Genomic DNA, 21,667 nt, shown 5'->3' on the forward strand with positions numbered 1-21,667 from the left:
TTGCATCCGTGATGCTATCTAGCCATCTCATCCTCTGCCGTCCCCTTCTCCTTTTGCCTTCAGTCTTTCCCAGCATCAGGGTCTTTTCCAGGGAGTTTTCTCTTCGCATTAGGTGGCCAAAATATTGGAGCGTCAGCTTCAGTATCTGTCCTTCCACTGAGCACTCAGGGTTGATTTCCTTTAGGATGGACTGATTTGACCTCCTTGCAGTCCAGGGGACTCGTAAGAGTCTTCTCCAGCACCACAGTTCGAAAGCATCAATTCTTCGGCACTCAGCCTTCCTTATAGTCCAGCTCTCACAGCCATACATTACTACTGGGAAAACCATAGCTTTGATTAGACGGACCTTTGTCGGCAAGGTTATGTCTCTGCTTCTTACTATGCTGTCTAGGTTTGCCATAGCTTTCCTCCCAAGGAGCAAGTGTCTTTTAATTGCATGGCTACAGTCACCGTCTGCGGTGATCTTGGAGCCCAAGAAAGTAAAATCTGTCACTGCTTCCATTTCTTCCCCTTCTATATGCCAGGAAGTGATGGGGCCAGATGCCATGATCTTTGTTTTTTTAATGTTGAGTTTCAAACCAGCTTTTGCACTCTCCTCTTTCACCCTCAACAAGAGGCTCTTGAGATCCTCTTCGCTTTCTGCCATTAGGGTGGTATCGTCTGCATATCGGAGGTTGTTGATAATTCTCCCAGCAATCTTAATTCCGACCTCTGATTCATCCAACCCGGCATTTCTCATGATGTACTCTGCATATAAGTTAAATAAGCAGGATGACAATATGCAGCCTTGTCGTACTCCTTTCCCAATTTTGAACCAATCGGTTGTTCCATGTCTGGTTCTGACTGTTGCTTCTTGACCCTCGTACAGGTTTCTCAGGAGACAGGTAAGGTGGTCTGGTACTCCCATCACTTTAAGAATTTGCCACAGTTTGTTGTGATCCACACAAAGGCTTTAGCGTAGTCAATGAAGCAGAAATAGACGTTTTTCTGGAATTCTCTTGCTTTCTCCATGATGCAGCGAATGTTGGTGATTTGATCTCTAGTTCCTCTGCCTCTTCTAAACCCAGCTTGTACTTCCGGTAGTTCTCGGTTCACATACTGCTGAAGCCTAGCTTGTAGGATTTTGAGCATCACCTTGCTGGCATGTGAAATGAGCGCAATTGTGCGGTAGTCTGAACACTCTTTGGCGTTGCCCTTCTTTGGAATTGGAATGTAAACTGACCTTTTCCAGTCTTGTGGCCACTGTTGAGTGTTCCAGATTTGTTGGCATATTGAATGCAGCACTTTAACAGCATAATCTTTTAGGATTTTAAATAGCTCGGCTGGAATACTGTCATCAAAAAAAAATGACAGTAACTATTCACTATTCTAAAACAATTTGGTCTCTAGTTCCTCTGCCTTTTCTAAACTCAGCTTGTACGTCTGGCAATTCTCGTTCCATGAATTGCTGGAGTCTCCCTTGCAAGATCTTGAGCATTACCTTACTGGCATGTGAAATAAGTGCCACTGTTCGATAGTTTGAACATTCTTTGGTGCTTCCCTTTTTTGGTATGGGAATATAAGTTGATCTTCTCCAATCTCTTGGCCATTCTTGTGTTTTCCAAATTTGCTGGTATATGGCATGCATCACCTTGACAGCATCATCTTGCAAGATTTTAAACAGTTCAGCTGGGATACCATCATCTCCTGCTGCCTTGTTGTTAGCGATGCTTCTTAAGGCCCATTCAACCTCAGTCTTCAGGATGTCTGACTCTAGCTCACTGACCACACCGTCAAATCTATTCCCCATATTATTATCCTTCCTATACAGATCTTCTGTATATTCTTGCCACCTTTTCTTGATCTCTTCTGCTTCTGTTAGGTCCTTGCCATCTTTGTTTTGGATCATACCCATTTTTGCCTGGAATTTACCTCCGATGTTTCTAATTTTCTGGAAGAGGTCTCTTGTCCTTCCTATTCTATTATCTTCTTCCGCTTCCACGCATTGCTTGTTTTAAAATAATTCCTTATCTCTTCTGGCTAACCTCTGGAATTTTGCATTTAATTGGGCATCTTTCCCCCTATCACTGTTGCCTTTTGCTTTCCTTCTTTCTTGGGCTGCTTCCAGTGTCTCAGCAGACAGCCATCTTGTCTTCTTGGTTTTCTTTTTCTTTGGGACTTTTTTGTTGCCACCTCCTGAACAATGTTGCGGACTTCTGTCCATAGTTCTTCCGGGACCCTATCTACTATCTAGTCCCTTAAATCTATTCTTCACCTCCACTGCATATTCATGAGGAATATTCGTGAGCTCATATCTAACTGATCTCTGGGTCTTCCCTATTCTCTTTAGTCTGATTCTAAATTGTGCAATAAGAAGTTCGTGATCTGAACTACAATCAGCTCCAGGTCTTGTTTTTACTGACTGCATAGATGTCCGCCACCTTTGGCTATAAAGGATGTAGTCAATCTGATTTCGGTGTCGACCATCTGGTGAAGTCCATGAATAAAGTCATCTCTTAGGTTGTTGGAAGAGAGTGTTTGTTATGCACAGTGAGTTGTCTTGGCAAAATTCTATCAGCCTATGTCCTGCTTCATTTTGTTCTCCCAGATCATGCTTGCCTGTAATTCCAGGTGTCGTTGACTAACCACCTTAGCATTCTAGCCTCCTGTAATGAAAATAACATCTTTGTTTGGCATACTATCCAGTAGGTGCTGCAGATCCTCATAGAACTGATCTACTTCTGCTTCTTCAGCATCTGTGGTTGGGGCGTATATTTGGATCACTGTGATGTTAAATGGCTTACTCTGAATTCAAATTGAGATCATTCTGTCATTTTTTGGATTGTATCCAAGCACTGCTTTAGCCACTTTATTATTAATTATGAAGGCTACTCCATTTCTTCTGTGGTCCTCTTGTCCACAGTAGTAGATCTGGTGGCCATTTGATGTGAAGTGGCCCATTCCAGGCCATTTCAGTTCACTGACACCCAAAATGTCTATATTTAATCTTGACATCTCCCCAATAACCACATCCAATTTGCCCTGGCTCATAGATCTTACATTCCAGGTTCCTATGGTGTGTTGATCTTTAGAACATCGGATTCGTCGTTCACCACCAGCACCATCGGCTGCTAGCTGTCCTTTCGGCTTTGAGCTAGCTGCATCATCACATCTGGGGCTAGTTGAACTTATCTTCTGTTCCTCCCCAGTAGCATTTTGACCATCTTCCGACCTGGGAGTCCCATCTTCCGATGGTATACTGACATGTCTCTGTTGTACTGATCCATTTATTTTCCATGGCAAGAATACTGGGGTGGGTTGCTGTTTCCTTCCCCAGGGATCGTATTTAGTCTGACCTCTCTGCCATGACCTTCCCGTCTTGGGTGTCCTTTCACGGTTTAGCTCATGATGTCATTGAGGTGCTCAAGCTCCAGCACCACGACAAGGTAACGATCTCCTTTGCTGAAGTCCCACATATTGGTAGTATTGTATTGTTGGTTACATCCAATGTGGTGGCTTAATTTTGCAGCTACAATTGTAAGAATCAGTGCCGTGTTTTGAAATTGGTCATCCAAGAAGTTTTAAGAGATTTCCCTGATGAAGAGGTGATTGCTCAAAATACATTGGGATTAATACTACTTGGATTAATACACGTGCACCTTTATGTGTTAAATTTCTGTTTATTTCGACTCTGTGATGGTGCCCTTTTGCTGTGTTCTTTATTTTTCAAGGCACCTTTCAGCTGCCTTCATGACACTATAGTGTGGCCTGGCACAATGTCTGTAATTACCGTGAAAGAGCTTTTAAGCTGAATTCAACTGTCCTTACACAATTCAGGTCCAGTTTCTTTCTATTCTTTTTTTTTTAAAGATTTTTTTTATTAGAGAGTGAAGCTGAATACCTAACAGAAGAGTAGGGTTGTAAAACATTATAGACTGAATTATTCACATTAGGAAAGATCTGGTTTCTGAGATGGAAAATGCTAATTGGAGACAGCTACCAGAAATTATAGAATTCAGCCTTTTCATTTTTATCCAAGTTATTCTTATCAGCCTTTCCCCAGGTGGAAAATTATATTATTTCAAATGTTCCTAGAAGCATAGATGCACCTGAAGGGTCCCAGGTACCATCAAGTCCAGCCTCGCATGGGGGCAACATTACCTGGACCAAAATCATCTTGGCAGATTCTTGACTTAGTTTCCAGTTTTAAATTCCTATATCTCTCTGTCTAATTGTTCAGACAGTTAATTCTTACATTTCATATAATTGTGGCCTACATATCCAATGAATAGCAAAATTCATGTATTTATGATGGGCAGGGTGTCCTTAGTGCAGAAGTCCTTAGTAAACATTTTTAGTGCTGCTAGTTTGTTTTGTCCCATAGAATTAAGACAGTTCTCATCTTCATAGCCCCACTCCTTTATCAGTATATTTCTGCCCTGGGTTTTGTTTTTTGATTTTTGGTGTGACAGAATCTTGGGCTTTTAAGAGCATGAATGAGTCCTCACCTACACATGTATCTGAATCAGATGGTAGAATGGACTGTACCAGTTTAGACTGCAGGTGGAGTATGTAATTTATGAATGCTTCCCCGCCCCCATGTAACAATTTGCAAATAAAACAAAATAAAGTCTCAGCACATAATGGGCAAAGGCTCTAACCCAATCTACTTTCTGCTATGCTTTTTTCTTTTTAATGTACAGGGTGTTGGTTTACATAGGAAAGCATTTAAAATGTCATTTGCCCCAACCACAGTCCCACGTGGTACAACAACATTTTTATCCCACCAGGAGAGCATACTGGGCCCATCTCCAATTTGTCCTCACAGTATCCCTGTAAGATGGGCTCATACCTGATCCTATTGAAGTAAATAGTAGGTCAGGGTTACATCCCAAAATGTAATAGTGATAATGCAAATTTTATAGTGGGAAGACTATAATCTTTGTGTAAATCCTAAGTAGAGTCAGTGGAACAAAATAAAATACTTATAATAAAAAATAGAGTCACTAGTAGTAATCTATGCCCCAATCTGTCTTTGCAGATAACAAGATTGTCTCCCATTTGCTGGTGGCCGAACCAGAGAAGATCTATGCCATGCCTGACCCCACTGTGCCAGACAGTGACATCAAGGCCCTCACCACTCTTTGTGACCTGGCAGACAGAGAACTGGTGGTCATCATTGGATGGGCTAAACATATTCCAGGTACAGAATATTTCTCTTATGTGAAATCTGCCTGTTTTAAAAAAAAGCATTACATATATTATTTTTATTAAATTTTATTTTATTGTCTTTCTTTGTTTTGTTATTTCTATATAGTTATTATGTAGCTTACAAGTTTTTAAAATGATGATTATAATATAGGGGTAGGCAACAAGATTTCAGTGCAAAGCACAGGTAGATATATTTCGATCCCATTGACTTCAGAAAAAGATTTTCATAAGTATACTGGTTTGTCGCTCACATTATTGCAAAGCACACTTAGGTGTATTTAGATCCCATTAACTTCAGAAAAACTTCAATACTGGTTTGTAGTCCGTATTATTTTTTATAATTCTTATTGCCAGTAGAGTTCCCTTCACGTGTGAAGGGGCTCCATGTGTAGAGCGGACATTCCAGTTGTGTAGAGCCTCTGCTCATGAGCAGTTGGTCACACATAGGAATTCCTCTTCAGAAGTCTGCACCAATATGTAGACTTTGGGATGTGGGACTAGCCACCTGTTGGATGTCATCATGGGGCCAGTGGCACGGCCTGTCTCCTTGTTTTATGAGTGAATCCCCTTAGAAGATTATATTTTCTACCTTATTACATTTGTGAAACTCTGTTCATTTAATTAATTAAACTAAGGCTTGTTCAGGAGGCCATTTTAAATAACACACAACACCCACAGGTCTTCATCTGTTATCTTGGGATATCTCTGTACTGGCCAAAAAACACATGGCAGTAAAAGAGATCCCTTAATCTCTTATGATAAAATGGAAGTGCTTTCCTTCCAGCTTGCTCCATCCTCTGGCATCTGCACATACAGCATGAATGTCCAGCAGTGAAGCCTTCCCAGCTGCAGACATTTTCACTGAACATGTGGACAGCAGGGGGTGGGGCAAGCTGGAGCACATGAAGTCAAGGCAGCCCGACTCACACATTAATATAACACATGAGCGTTGTTCTGAAGGGGACTAGAGAAACTTAAGATTGAGGGTGGGGATGTGTAATACGAGAGTATCTAGTGGGAACAAGAGGTCATCAGGGGTGGGGGAAATAACTGGCTAAGAAGGGCAGGTGATCATTCTTACTTCTTGGTTTCATAATGAATAAACTGTCACTGGAATTCCAGAAAACTAGCAGCTATAGCTTAGCATTCCCACACCCAATCTAGCTGATGCTCTGCACAAAGCTAATTCCTTTATGTCAGGATAGAACAGGTGTTTGCTAGTTCACATGGCTGAAGCAGAAAATACTGTATGTAAAAATGAATGCTGTATTAGCTCATGTTTGTGTGCCTCGTATGTGAATGTTCTGGTGCTTTAAAGGGACTCTGTTGCAAGACGGGCCTAAGGTTAGAGGCAGGGCCACTCTTATTTCTTGTGGCTCTGACTTAGCAAAGTGTGGAGGTGACTGTCTACAGTGTCCTTTGCCACTTGAATAGTGCAAGGAGTATTAATGATCAGAATGCACTTGTGTTGGCTTTTTATTTCCATTTGCTCCCTACATTCCTCAGAGAAGAAACAGCAACATCTTTTTGTCGTTTACTTGTACATCTTACCTGCAGTAACTGGAAGCAATATTTTTGGAAAGTGTCTAAAGACATCTAAGGATTAAGGTTTCCTTAGGTTCACGGAGGTTGTGCTCCCCCCTGTCCCCCACACACACATACACTTTTCTCTCTTTTCTATGCCATGCTACAGCTCAGAATTGGGACATGTTTTCACTGCAGTGCTGAGAAGCCTGCATGGATATCATAGGCACTCCACTCTTAACTGCTTTGTGAGTTAATAGACAAGGCAGTTTGCAGAGCTGTCATTTTGTTCCCTTTCACAGATATTAAACTCAGGAATTGAGAAGATGAAGAATGAAATACCTGTTCATGTTTTAGCAAGATGAAAGGCTGCATTTGTACATTTCACTCAGTGTGGATTTGTGTTGGCATTGCAGTGTCCTAAAATAGCTGGCATTTTAGGCAGGTAATAACCACAGGGACTGTCGGACTTTAATGTCTTCAGACAACATAACAATTCTTCTTCTTGATTATATGACCAATATAATCTGTACTAGCGACCTACAACCTATGTTTTTACTTCTTCTTTCCCCCCCAAAATCTATATGTTATATTCTGCCGTGTCCCTCACCAACCTTTCCCTTCCTCAGGACTGGTCCAAGACATCTTTCTGCCTGAGGCAGGAAATGGCATTCCCCCACCCACCCCAATGGCTGGTCATTTTGGCATTGAGGCAGAAAATCCCAGAAGCAACTCTTCTCCTCGTTGGCAATAAAAATGCAATAATAATTCATTAAATAACTAACAATTTGCTGCCTTTTTATCACATCCAGAATCAGCTGCCTGAGCCTGCCACCTCACTCTGCTAGTCCTGATCTTCCCATCCCCTCAGCTTCTTTGTATGTCCTACCTCCCCTGCTCCCAACAGCTTATATCTTCTCCTGTTCTATGGACCTATCAGGTTTGCTTTATAATTCCCTGACACCTTTGCTTTTACCTCAGCTGTTGACTTATACCGCTCTTATCTTCAGCCTTCTCTGACTGCCATCACCTCATCCTTCCCTCAGCCTCTTGCTTCTCAGGTCACTTCCTATTGTGTGACCTGCTTCTCAGATCACTTCCACAGCCATCCTGGCTCCTGGTCCATCTGTCCCTTGGTTCTCTTGCCTCTGTTCCCTTTCCCCCACCTAGTTCCTAACACATCTGCCTGTCAACAGCAGCAACTGGGTTTTTGTGTTTTTTGGTAGGCCCTGTGTAACTTCTTTAACAACTTTTTAAAGCTTTCCCCTCTTGTCTCACACGAGCTATACTATGTGTGAACACTATATGATTATACAACTGTACCAACATTTTCTGCACTGCTTTTCCCCCCACTGAAAATGTGGAGGGAGGGGAAAAAGAAACGGTAATTTGGGGGCAGCAGGGAGAAATCTTTTTTTCTGCTACAATGCCCTTGAAATGACACCATGTTGTGACAACATAGAGCTCTTCCAGAGGCATTGTGGGGGCAATTGCTGGCAGTTTGCACCTCTGTTGCCACAAGCAGCAGTGGAACAATTGGTTATAAAAAGATCCCCCCCCCCCCAAAAAAAAATCCCGCTGTTGCCCTGCCACTACTTGTCAACCTTAGCCCTATCCAGGGTCGAACATTTTAAGAATTTTTCCTGCCCCCTGAAAACATTGCTGAAAATGCCAACCCACTTTCATGGCCTGCAAATGGGGATGCAAAAGTGGGGCAACATTTTCAGCATTATCTATATCAGCGTTTGCAAACCTGGTGCCCTCTATGTGTTGGACTGCAACTCCCATGACTATTGGGAAAGCCAGCATGACTATTGGGAAAGGCTGGCCTACATGTTATTTACATTCAGCAATTCAATATAAATTTGAATGTCTGGCAGCTTTCTACTGAATCTGTTTTTAAAAATAATTTCACAGCTCTTCCATTGAATAAATTGTAGATGCAAGTTTAAGATGCCTTTCAGCACACATACGTCATTCCCATTGATTTCATTGCATCTGTGTTGGATCATCCCACCCCGGAAACTCTAGGAGTAGATGTCCGTTAAAGTTGTGGACGACCCAGTGGATTGTGAGACCTGATTTATCGTGGTGTGTAAGGAAAATCTGCATACCTGGAATTTCATCTCCACTGGGTCATCATGCATGTGTGTGCTGTATTATGCCATTGGGTATACTGTCTTGGATGTAGGGACGGATGAATCTGTCAGTGTTGGTTTTTCTCAGTTTCTCATTTTTTTCAATCTTAAGTCCGCTCCATCCCATTTCCTCTTCAGTTTGCTTTTTTAAAGTCTGCATGAAAATGTGTATGCATTTTCATGTGCATTTCTCCTAATATACACATTTTAATATACACAAAAATATACACAATTTCTGCAAGCAATTCTCTCTAATATAATGTATTATTGTGTGTTATTTTCACAATCATATGCATTCCCTAATATACACATTTTTTCTATGCATTTTCGATCGGAGAACTTCATCGGAAAATTAAGAGAAATTCAATTACTGAAGGATAACTGCATTTCAATAAACATATTGTTTTGGGATGTGCAAATTAAGTATGTTCACAGTAAAATGTGAACCAAACAAATTTCTCCCCCATCCCTGCTTGGATGTGCATCATGCTGGCATGCTGATGTACCCATAGTACCTGAGGACTTGGTATAAATGTGAAACCAGCCATCGTAAATACTGCACAATTCTCTTGTGGGCCAGGCATCTACTTTAAATCTGGCATAACATAATACATTAATCTGCAGATATTCTAGGCTCCAGCATCTGAGCTTTAAGAACTCAGCAAAGATTCAACGTAAGAGAGCTGACAAAATCTAACAGCAGGTTGAGTGAGCTGTTGTTAATACATCACTCTATTTCATAATACTATGTGGGATCCCCAAAAGTTCAGGATAGACAGAAAAGGTATTTCTGCACACAGTGCATAATTCACTTTTGGAATTTTATTCCAGAAGAGGTGTGTGTGTGTGTCTGGCAGGCAGGCAGGCTGGCAGACAGACAGACAGGCAGGGACTACTGACAGAATGCTTTAAAGAAAGATTAGACAAATTAATGGAGGATAGGTCTGTCAAGGATATTAGCTATGATAGCTGAATGGAGTATCCATGTACAGAGACATTTGTTTTGTGTTTAATGGCTATATTGTGGTGTGCGTTTTGACATACTGTTAACCTCCTTTCAATCCCACTTGGTGGTAGAATGGTGATATACACATTTTAAAAATAAATAAACTTTAGCTCTTGACTACCAGTTAGTGGGAAAAAAACAACAGGTGATCACCACCTTCAAAACCTGTTTGTGAGCTTCTAGAGGTATCTGGCTGAAAAATGTGTATCTAGATATGATCTAAAAAGGCAATATTTATATTCTTTTTCTTAATTATTAAATATTTAATAGTATTAGGTGTTGTACAAGAGAAATAAAATGAAGACAAAGCCATACCCCCAGGCATCTATTGTAAACATTAAAATTGTTGTGAACCTCCCAGAGATCTTTGATTATTGGGCAGTATAGAAATGAAATGAAATTAAATAAATAATAAACAAATCAGGAAAATCTGGAGAAGGAGCAATAGAAAAGAGCAGGAAAAAAATCTAAGAATATTTTGGTACAAACAATAGTCGTCGTCTGTCTATAGCAAGGTTAGCAGTTCCAGTATAGCAAGTTTAGCAGTATGGCCAATGTCTGTCCAGCAATTTTCGTATAAGTGGATTGTATTCTGTGTTTTGGCTTGGATTCAGAGTCCACCTCCTGCAATCCTCGCTGTGGTTCCCCTGCACTCCCCTATCTGTCCCAGGTATCTGAAGGGTCGGGGTACCCACTGGAAGCAACAGTGTCGGAGGTCACACTGGGGCTGCAGTAGGAAGAGAGGAAGATCACCTCATCCCATCTTCCCTCCAGCCAGAGTGCTCCTGCGGGTAGAGGGAAAGCTGGATTCCTCAAATCTTCTCCAGAGAATTGGAGGACACTTTAGAACAACATGGAAAGTGGTGCAGGGGGCTCCTGCACAAAGGGGAATTTGCAAAAATAGCTGCCGTCTCCCTTCCATTCAAAGAAGTTGCCACTGGAGCAGAGTCTTCCGGTTGCAGAGGGATACAATTGGATACAACCTAGTTAATTGACTGTGCGATTTATATCTGATTTATATTAAATTATAAGGACAAAGCAATCATACCATTCATTCTAATGTACTATCTGCACATTTGTCCCTCATCACATGGTCTGCGATCGCACGATCAGCTGTTTGGGCTGAGGAATGTAGGTTTGTATTCAGTCCCTCCCATTCTCCCCAACCAATCTGATCAGGACTGACCCTTGGATGGAGCTTTCAAACTGGGAAAATATATGCTCAATGCCTGTTGGTATAGCATGGTTCCTCAGTTAGCTAGGGATATGTGCACGGAAGCCTTTTCCCAAATGTGGATGGCCCTAATTGGTTCAGGGCACCTGCATGTATCGTTAATATTTCAAGATGTATTGACAAGGAGCATAAACAAACAACTGTAGTTGCTTGCCATTGATGGTTCAGCATATAGCTTTACTTCTGTGGCAGATTTTTTTAATACTGTCCTTAATGCTAGCATAACACTTTGACTCAGGCATTGTCTCTTCCAATGAATTTGAGCAATATCAAGCACAATTCTGGATTATTCCAATTACTTCCCCAAACTAAATAATAAACAACTATCAATAGACATTTAAATAATAATTTGCTTAGAAAGGAGGTCAGCAACACGCATTCTGAACCTCTCCATATTTTCTTCACAGAAAAGAATTTAGTTGTGCAGAGTTTGCATCACAAATGGCTTATAAACGAGCTTTTGAATCATGAGCAATGTTTTTCTGGTACAGTTAACTTATTTCTGTCTCCTTAAACTAGTTTGTCTTTATGCTTTGAATGCTACAGTAATTTCTTTAATCAAATTGATGGAAGTCCCTTTCCCAGCCCACACTGAAACCAATTTATTGGTCATGATACGCCAGCTATGTTACTAACAGTCGTAACGAACTGTCAGGCAATATCGCAGTGAAGCTAATTTGAAGTCATTAGGTGTGCAGCGTTCAGGCAACAATTTGTTACAGTGGTTAGGAACACAGCTGACATTTCTGAATGGCTTTGTTCAGAGCAGGTCTAGATGAGCCCAAGCAAATTGTAAACTAATTTAAACATCACTCTGTATTATACTAGCTACTTTGTCTTACACTGGTTGCTAATAAAGCACCCCAGATTAAGTCAAAGCTAGTTAAATAGGTGAGTTTGAGTTTCATCTCTGGACAATGCCTACATCAGTCTTACCAATATGGGGGCATTCGCCCTACAAGTTCGGTCAATAACGCATCATGGTGATTGCCAAATATCTTTTATCAGTTTGATTTGTGTTGTGAATACAATACACGGCACAGGCTTGCTTAGGGATATGGAAGAAACCAGGGAAGGGAGAGAGAGAGAGAGAGAGAGAGAGAGAGAGAGAGAGAACAATGGTTAGCCTGCGGTTAGTAGTGAAAGCTGTTGGATGCTTTAGACTGGCATTCTAAATTACAGACCAGGAATCTGAACCAGTTGTGAGCTATTGAAGAATACTTAAACAGCAGGCTAACTTCAGAGGCAAATTCAAAAGCTGGCTTATGATGCTGTATTAGGCTTATTAGCCAAGTATACATTCTGGTGTCCACTTGGCAGGAGGGAGAGGAAGACTGAATTGGGTACAGAAGCTAACTTCTGGTAAGCTTTTTTAAATGTAAAATTGATTGATAAAATGTTCACTTACGAAGTGGTATTGGATCACCAAAATACAGATGCAGAAGAGCTAAATGCAAAAAGTGGCAAACTTGGTGTTCGTGTAGTTGTTAATGATGGAGAACCATTACTGCAAAATCAAACTTGATGGCTTACATTAATCTAAATTTGCTGCAGTAGAACTACCCTGTTCTTTCCAGTACCAACAACTAGTTGTTAAAGACAGGGAAAACAGAAAGTTGTCATAAAATAATAAAAAGAGCTGAAGATGCATACCTTTTGGCAAATTTGTCTTTCCTCTAAGTATTGAGATGGTTGCAACTATTTTTAAATAACCACTATAATTACTCTTATGTAGTCATTTCTACATCTGTATGAATGCCTTCATGATGGGCATTTGCAAAAAAATTTTATTCTGTTGGATTTTTTTAAAAAACTGTTGTGTTTGTTTGGGAAAGTTGTATCCTGCCTTTTGGCTACAAGAGCCCCTCAGATGGTTACAACATAGTTAAAAGCAAACACAAATATATATAGTAAAAATACACTCTAAATACACTGGTGCCCAAAGTTTCTATAGAATACATAATGTAGAAACAGCCTGATATAGATACACAATGTCCAAACAAATTCTGATATAATTCCACTGAAACCTCATTATTTTAAGGTACAGAATGAAAAACAGCACAAGCCCAAACATGTCTATTTAAAAGTAAGTCCCACTGAGTTCAGTGGGGATTAATCCCAGGTAAGAAGGTATAGGATTGCAACCTGGGGGGGGGTTGCATAGCTCCATCTGTAACCAGTAAAACTAAAAAAGCACATTAAATTGAGTGCGAGTTCTATCTAAAAATGATTTTTGTCATGCAGATAAACTTGGTTTTACAGGTAACTAAAAGGAAAATTTGAATTAGAATTCTTAATGTCCTAGAAGAAATATTGTTGTACTCCTCTTATGTATTTCCTCTTACTTTTCAATTTTGGAGTAATTCCTTCTGGTTGATTATTCAGTTATATTAAATTCTGGTTCCCCCTTAAATTCCATGCTGCTGTAGTCATTGTGCACAACAAGTTTAATGCACACAATATGTTGTGAATAAAAAGATAGATCATCTTATAGAAAGTGATCTTTTGCAAAGACACACACACACACACTCACACTCTAATATTCATATATGTATGAAAAGCTTTATCAGTAAATATAATTACTACTTGCATTAATAAGTTAAACAAATGGAAAGTGTTGTTGTAAAACAGGACCACATCTTATCTTCAGAAGAAAATGATCACAGTGGCATTAAGAAATTCTTGACTTTAGTTACAGGAGCGTAAAGGCACAAGAACAGATGATGGTGCCCTAATAGCCCTTTTTAAGAATGACAGGGCCCCACCATTAGCATCCTTTTATATCCTTGGAAATTGTTCATGCCTCGCTTTTCTGGTTCCTATCTGCTTGACTCTTTTTTATTTCTCTTTCAATTTCATCCGCGCTCGGATAAGCGCATGCTAACACAATATGATTGAGCTGTAAAATGGAATGCTGTCGCCTCTAATCTCTTTTATGTAGATATGGAGGTTCTTCCACACTCCACTTCATTCTTTCTCCATTGTTGGCCTTTATGGAATGGGTTGCCGAGTAATGGAAGCTCACACTGTCAAATATTAGAGCTAGGTTTCACAGGGTGTGATAAGAAGATTATCAGCCCAGCAGTCAGATCTATTGTTGTTCTTCGTGTCAGATTAAAATATTCCTATGTACTGTAACTTCGTTAGTAAAATACTACAGGTATTTCGGAAGGCACTAAGACTGCTTTGTTTCCAGTGAGATAATGCCTACATTAGCTGACCTAGATAAAGCTGTGAGTTAGGTTTACAGAACCTAACTTGGATACTGAAAGCATTTGGTGATTTTATTGTGCAATGCGGTTTGAGAAGAGTCAGTTTTGCTTTCGGACATCTTAAAAGAATAAAGCCTATTTTTTTCCATGAGATGAGATTCTGCTGATGTCTGACCACATTTTCAAAGTCACTTAGGCATTGTTTCTGTAATGCAACTGTCTCATTGGCATTCTACAAAAATGTGCAATGCTCTCCTTTTACTAAGTGGAAGCAGGAAACATTAAGCTCTTTAAATGTGCATAACAGGAAGCTTAAGAGACAAAATGTTCTCTGTCATTTTGCGGACACAAAACTATCAACTAGGCCAAAGACCTTGCAATGTTTTACACTTAAAATTAATTTTAATTGGTACGAAAACATTAACTCCCGGTTATTTTGTAAAAGGAATATGTTTATAAGTTGTAAAATAAAACAAATTGCCTTCAAACGAAAGTGCTTCCCTTCAGTACCATGTTTATTTCCAAGAATACCTCTGCGCCCACAGAAATTCTTAGAAAATAAAAATGGTAGGTGGCTGCAGCCCAGTGCTTTGTTAAAGCATGCCCAGCCACCCAGAAAGCTGGGTGGTGGTAATAGGGAATGTCCTGGTGGCAAGGAGCATCGGGGGAGGGGGTGTCTATTTATTTATTTATTTATTTATTTCATTTCTATACCGCCCAATAGCCGAAGCTCTCTGGGCGGTTCACCAAAATTAAAACCAAACAGAAGGGGTTCAGAGCAAAGGGGTATTTTGCCTCTGCTGTGTGTATGTGTGTGTTTTCCCTGGGTTTTGTGTGTATGTGATGTGTGTTTTGCCAGGTTTGTGTGTGAGGAGGAGGTGGTGGTGGTGTGTGTGTGTGTGTGTGTGTGTGTTTCTCTAAGCATCACCACAGTTAGCCTTCTGTCAAATGGATATTTTATTGTGCTTTGTGGGGGCAAATATGTGATCTGGCATTTTGGTCTTAGACCCCATCTTTGCCTTATGCTCAGTTCCTTGGTCAAGTGACTTGCCTCTGAGTCTCATCAGTTTGTCTTCTGTGAAATGCATACTAGAGCAGAACACTGTGGATTCAAAAGAATGTTTTTTGTGCTTTGCAGCTCAGAACTGAGCTCTGCCTTGTCCTTAGGTTTTGGGGCAAGTTACCTTTCTTTTAGTCTTGTCAGTTGGACTTCTGGTAAATGACTGTTTTGTGATTGCCCATTGCCCATTTATGAATGGACAATCCCCCACCATGGCAGACATTTTGTGAGAGCACCCATGACACACACTCAAAATTCTAAAAGTGCATACAGACCCAAAATGTTTGGAGACCCATGCTCTATACAGGGATGATATTCACAAGAAATATTAACCGTGTAAAACTTATACATTAAAAAAATCTTAATTGATTTTTTCCAAAGCAAAACATTAATTAATCATCCATTATGGCTGCAATCCTATACATATTTACCTGGAAGTATGTGCCATTCAAGTCAGTGGCTTACTTCTGAGTAGACAAGTACCAGATTATGCTGTAAGGTTGGTTCAAGTCATTCAAGCTGGCAACAACTTTCTGTACACTGTGAAGATGGGCCCAAGCCTTTGAAACAAATACATCACTCTTATGAAGTTTCTGTGAGCTAGGCATTGCTGCGTACGAACTTATCAGATACCCTTGTTGGAAAGATCATGGAAGTAAGATGAGTCATCTCATGGGCATCTGTGAAGTGACCATTTGATTTATCTAGCCCATTATTTTGTATTCTAACTGGCAGTGGCTCTCCAAAGGAGCAGAAAGGAGAACTGGAAAAAGAACCTTTCTGAGGTAGTTTTAACTAACAGGAGATGCAGAGGATTAAACACAGGTTTGTCTGCATGTAAAGCCATGTGCTTATGTGTACTGGCTCACAAATGCTGGCTCACATGTAATATAATTTCTATATTGGTTGTGAGCATGTTTGTTCCTGAACAGTAGACCTACTTACCAAAAAAACAGAAATTTATTCCTTCCAGGGCCAGATATGTCAACCAGCCTTAGTATATCTGATTGTTTCCCAGTTTACATATCGAGTAGCTATTTGGGTTCCATTTTATATCTGTACTATACTCTTTGACTCATACTTGTGCTGTACTTTCTAATTTTGAACAATTTACAACTTTCTACACTGCCAGATGACACAACGTAACAACCTTTTGTTGGAATAAACTCTGGTTCACACTAGTTATTGTCATGGCATAGAATTCAGGATTTAAACTTGCCCTCTTTCTTCACATGGTAGTTAAAAAGAACCTGTTTGTATAAAATATCTATACATTGCTTTTCTGCTTACCAGGGCCATCAAAGCGATATAGGAGTTGTAGGCCAAAACATCTGGAGGACTGCAAGCTATCCAGCCTTGCTTTAGGGGAAATGCAGTCCCTTCCAGAACAATGTCCCAGTTAGACAAATCACTCACTGACAATAACTCCATCTGATCTTGAGCATCAGTTTATTAAGCCCTCATCTGGTTCATTACCGCAGGCAAGCACTGATTAAGCATTTCCACCACCTCACCTGGATCTGATAAAAAAGATAAGAGTTGCAGGTCATCAGCAGACTGATGACGTGTAACTGCACTCTAAATCTTTGGATGACCTCACTCAGCCCTTTCATGTACACAGCTTGGAGAATAATATGGAACCTTGTGGGACCCCAAAGCATCAATGCCATGGGGCTGAGTAGAAATCCCCAAGATAGAAACAGGCATCCAGGTATAAGCAGAACCACTACAAAGCTGTACTGCCCGCTCCCAACTCAGACAACCTCTCCAGAAGAATACCACGGGTAATTATAGTATAAGCAATTGAGAGAACCAGGAAAATCAATAGGTTTGTACTACCTCTGTTTCTCTCCCAGCATAGCTCATCCCACACGGTAACCAAAACAGTTTCAGTGCCAAAAACCCCAGATGAAATGGATCTAGAAAATCAGTTTCACAATTATACCTGAATTTTAAACACTAAGAAAATGTCATATAGGTTAATTCTGCTGTGTTGTTTTTATGTTCTCTATTAGGATAGCTTCAGATGTGTGCTTGCTTAACCTGCCACACATACATTTTCAGTAGGGATGTCGCGGAAGTCCAGGAAGGGGGTGGAGTCTGGCGGACATCCTCCCACTTGGCCTCCCGGATGCCAGTTTGTGGAACCCCGTGCTTGCATGCCAAGTTGGGTAAGTGCATGCCAAGTCGGGTAAGCTTGGGGATCCCCGCTTACCCATGAGCCATAATTTTCCGAAAACCACAGGTAAGCTTTTTTACAGAAATTGCCATTTTGCACAAAACAGTGGCCGTAAATAGCATCATTTATGCAAAATTGAAGGCATAAATGGTCTAATTAGACTGTTTACACCTTCAGTTTTATGTAAATGGCTCTATTTACAGCTGACATTTTGCACAAAATGGCCATTTATGTAAAAAGCTTGCCTACGGTTTTCCACAAAATGGCAGCTCACGGGTAAGTGGGACATCGCTCATCTGCCAACCGCCTGGTGCGTCGCACCATGTGCTGAGCAGGGTCAGGTGGTCAGTGGGGGTCCGGTCAGTGGCTCATAAGGTGATGGCAAGTGAGTTCAGCCATCCCTCATTTTCATTAATCTGTTAAAGGTAAAGTGTGTAGACTACTGTAATGCATTGTACATATGGTTGCTTTTGAAAACCTCCGTTGATTCAAAATACAGCAGCCAGACTACTGATTGGAATAGGGCATGATTCAGATCATAACTTGCCAGTTTTAAAGCAGTGATGTTCAAATTCCTGGGTTTTGATCTCTAAAGCCATATATAGCTTAGGATCAGTGTTCCTCAGTGTTTCTGAGGTCCTTTTTTGGGTCCTCATGCTTTGGAGGTGAGATGGGTGGTAACTTGAAAAAGGGCCTTTTTAGTGGTGGCACCATGTCTTTGGAATGCCATCCTAGAGAGGCTCACTGACTTTGACCTTTTTGATGCCAGGTAAGAACCTTTTTATTCACCTAGGCCTTCAAAATATCTGCTTTTAATAGGCATTTTAACCCCTTTTAGTGCTCGGTTTAATCTGTTTTAATATCTATTCTGTTGTTCTGCTGTTTTTAAAGTTTGTATGAGTTCTTTATTTGCTTTGTTAATTAGTTTTTATTGCGAGCCATGCTGGGAAATTCTTTCAGGATGAGAGGATTGTTTTACAACAGGATGTTGCCTTTAAGTATGTTACTTCCAAAGGGTGATACGAAAAGATTTGTATGTATGTGCATGCATGTGTATACATATACAAACATACAGATGCGCACGCACACACACACACACACACACACACCACATACACATATCTGCATGGTACATATATATCCAGAACCATGCTTTTTGGATCTAATCTTAAGCACTGGTTAAAAAGTTAATCAGTTAGAGAAACCCATTAAGGTCATCATATTTTAATGATTTTTTTTAAAGAATCTGCTTGTGAAAAAGATTGTTATTGAAGTCTTTCAATGTATTGAAGTTCAAATATTCATATCCTTCAATGTTTTTCCCACAATCAGAAAGACAACTATATATTGTTTGTAAATAGTCCTTTTTCTTTGTTTGCGTCTACAGGATTTCTTGTCTTTGCTGTTATTTTTCTATCTTTTCAAGCCAACTCTTTCTCTTATCTTTTCCCCAAAACGTACACATCTGTGAGTCCATCCTTACAACAACAACAACAACACGCGCGCGCGCACTGGTGACTGCACTTTTCTTTGTCCAGTATCCCCCTTTATCTGCTTCAACCAATCTCCAAATGAATGCATGCCTATCATGGCCTTAGCTTTGACACTCTGGATATATTGATTAATAGTTGCCCTAAGCTCCTTTTAGCAAATCAAATTTTCACTTTTAGCAAGGATTTCGCCTCTGATTTATTCAGCAAAGTGAAATGTACTAAATTGACTTTGACATTGAGGGAAAATGGCTGAAAAACAAAGAGGAGAAGAAAGAGATATAAATTGTGTGGCATCTGGAGACTTAAAGCACAGAAGAGACATAGGATTCTTTTTTTAAAAAAGAGAGAGAATATCACTGGCTAACTTGAAACCATATTCATTTAAACGGAATGAAAAACTATTTGCCAAGACTAGATGTGTTATATACACGGCGGATTCGAATTGGCACATTTTGCATACAAAGACATCATCGAACCCCCATTGCCAATACTGAAAACATTTGGATTTTAAATTTTGAACAATTATATTCTAGAGATATGCCCAGTAATTGTGGTATGAAGGAATGTGGTGTTCAACATTTGCAAAAACACAATTCTACCTATACGTTATTTTCCTGATACCAATCTTTCTGACATATTTAAAACAATAATGGTAAATAAACAGTTGTTGTTCAGTCGTTCAGTCGTGTCTGACTCTTCGTGACCCCATGGACCATAGCACGCCAGGCCTTCCTGTCCTGCGCTCTCTCCCGGAGCGTGCTCAAGTTCATATTCATTGCATCGGTGATGCTATCTAGCCATCTCATCCTCTGTCGTCCCCTTCTCCTTTTGCCTTCAGTCTTTCCCAGCATCAGGGTCTTTTCCAGAGAGTTTTCTCTTCGCATTAGGTGGCCAAAATATTGGAGCTTCAGCTTCAGTATCTGTCCTTCCAATGAGCACTCCGGGTTGATTTCCTTTAGGATGGACTGATTTGACCTCCTTGCAGTCCAGGGGACTCGTAAGAGTCTTCTCCAGCACCACAGTTCGAAAGCATCAATTCTTCGGCGCTCAGCCTTCCTTATAGTCCAGCTCTCACAGCCATACATTACTACTGGGAAAACCATAGCTTTGATTAGACGGACCTTAGTCGGCAAGGTGATGTCTCTGCTTCTTACTATGCTGTCTAGGTTTGCCATAGCTTTCCTCCCAAGGAGCAAGCGTCTTTTAATTGCATGGCTACAGTCACCGTCTGTGGTGATCTTGGAGCCCAAGAAAGTAACATCTGTCACTGCTTCCATTTCTTCCCCTTCTATATGCCAGGAAGTGATGGGGCCAGATGCCATGATCTTTGTTTTTTTAATGTTGAGTTTAAAACCAGCTTTTGCACTTTCCTCTTTCACCCTCAACAAGAGGCTCTTTAGATCCTCTTCGCTTTCTGCCATTAGGGTGGTATCGTCTGCATATCGGAGGTTGTTGATAATTCTCCCGGCAATCTTAATTCCGACCTGTGATTCATCCAACACGGCGTTTCTCATGATGTACTCTGCATATCAGTTAAATAAGCAGGGTGACAATATGCAGCCTTGTCGTACTCCTTTCCCAATTTTGAACCAATCGGTTGTTCCATGTCTGGTTCTTACTGTTGCTTCTTGACCCTCGTACAGGTTTCTCAGGAGACAGGTAAGGTGGTCTGGTACTCCCATCACTTTCAGAATTTGCCACAGTTTGTTGTGATCCACACAATCAAAGGCTTTAGCGTAGTCAATGAAGCAGAAATAGACGTTTTTCTGGAATTCTCTTGCTTTCTCCATGATCCAGCGAACGTTGGCGATTTGATCTCTAGTTCCTCTGCCTCTTTGAAACCCAACTTGTACTTCCGGTAGTTCTCAGTTCGCATACTGCTGAAGCCTAGCTTGTAGGATTTTGAGCATCACCTTGCTGGCATGTGAAATGAGTGCAATTGTGCGGTAGTTTGAACACTCTTTGGCGTTGCCCTTCTTTGGAATTGGAATGTAAACTGACCTTTTCCAGTCTTGTGGCCACTGCTGAGTGTTCCAGATTTGCTGGCATATTGAATGCAGCACTTTAACAGCATCATCTTTTAGGATTTTAAATAGCTCAGCTGGAATACTGTCATCTCCGCTAGCTTTGTTGTTACTAATGCTTCCTAAGGCCCACTTGACTTCACTCTCAAGGATGTCCGGCTCAAGTTCAGTGACTGCACTATCATGGCTATCAGGGACATGAAGATCTTTCCTGTATAGTTCTTCTGTGTATTCTTGCCACCTCTTCTTAATCTCATCTGCTTCTGTTAGGTCCCTGCCTTCTTTGTCCTTTATCGTGCCCGTCTTTGCACAAAACGTTCCCTTGAGATCTCCAATTTTCTTGAAGAGATCTCTAGTCTTTCCCATTCTGTTGTTTTCCTCGATTTCTTTGCATTGTTCATTTAAGAAGGCCTTCTTGTCTCTCCTTGCTATTCTCTGGAACTCTGCATTCAGTTGGATATATCTTCCCCTTTCTCCCTTGCTTTTCGCTTCCCTTCTTTGCTCAGCTACTTGTAAAGCCTCATCAGACAGCCACTTTGCTTTCTTGCATTTCTTTTTCTTTGGGATGGATTTCGTTGCTGCCTCCTGAACAATGTTACGGACCTCT

The 21,667-nt window shown here is 40.6% G+C and overlaps 1 protein-coding gene across 3 annotated transcripts in view; it reads left to right on the forward strand.

The window, feature by feature from the left end:
- Nucleotides 1-21,667, forward strand: part of ESRRG (estrogen related receptor gamma) — a 309,940-nt gene that overhangs the window by 206,478 nt on the left and 81,795 nt on the right. For all 3 annotated transcript variants that reach the window (XM_084828792.1, XM_084828789.1, XM_084828793.1), the window contains one exon: nt 5,021-5,182. In XM_084828792.1, the coding sequence (XP_084684918.1) occupies nt 5,021-5,182 (162 nt within the window). The remainder of the gene's footprint in view (nt 1-5,020; nt 5,183-21,667) is intronic.

This window comes from Heloderma suspectum, chromosome 1 (assembly GCF_057233095.1).
Source record: "Heloderma suspectum isolate Gila_16-S chromosome 1, 16-S_ref, whole genome shotgun sequence".
NCBI lineage: Eukaryota > Metazoa > Chordata > Lepidosauria > Squamata > Helodermatidae > Heloderma > Heloderma suspectum.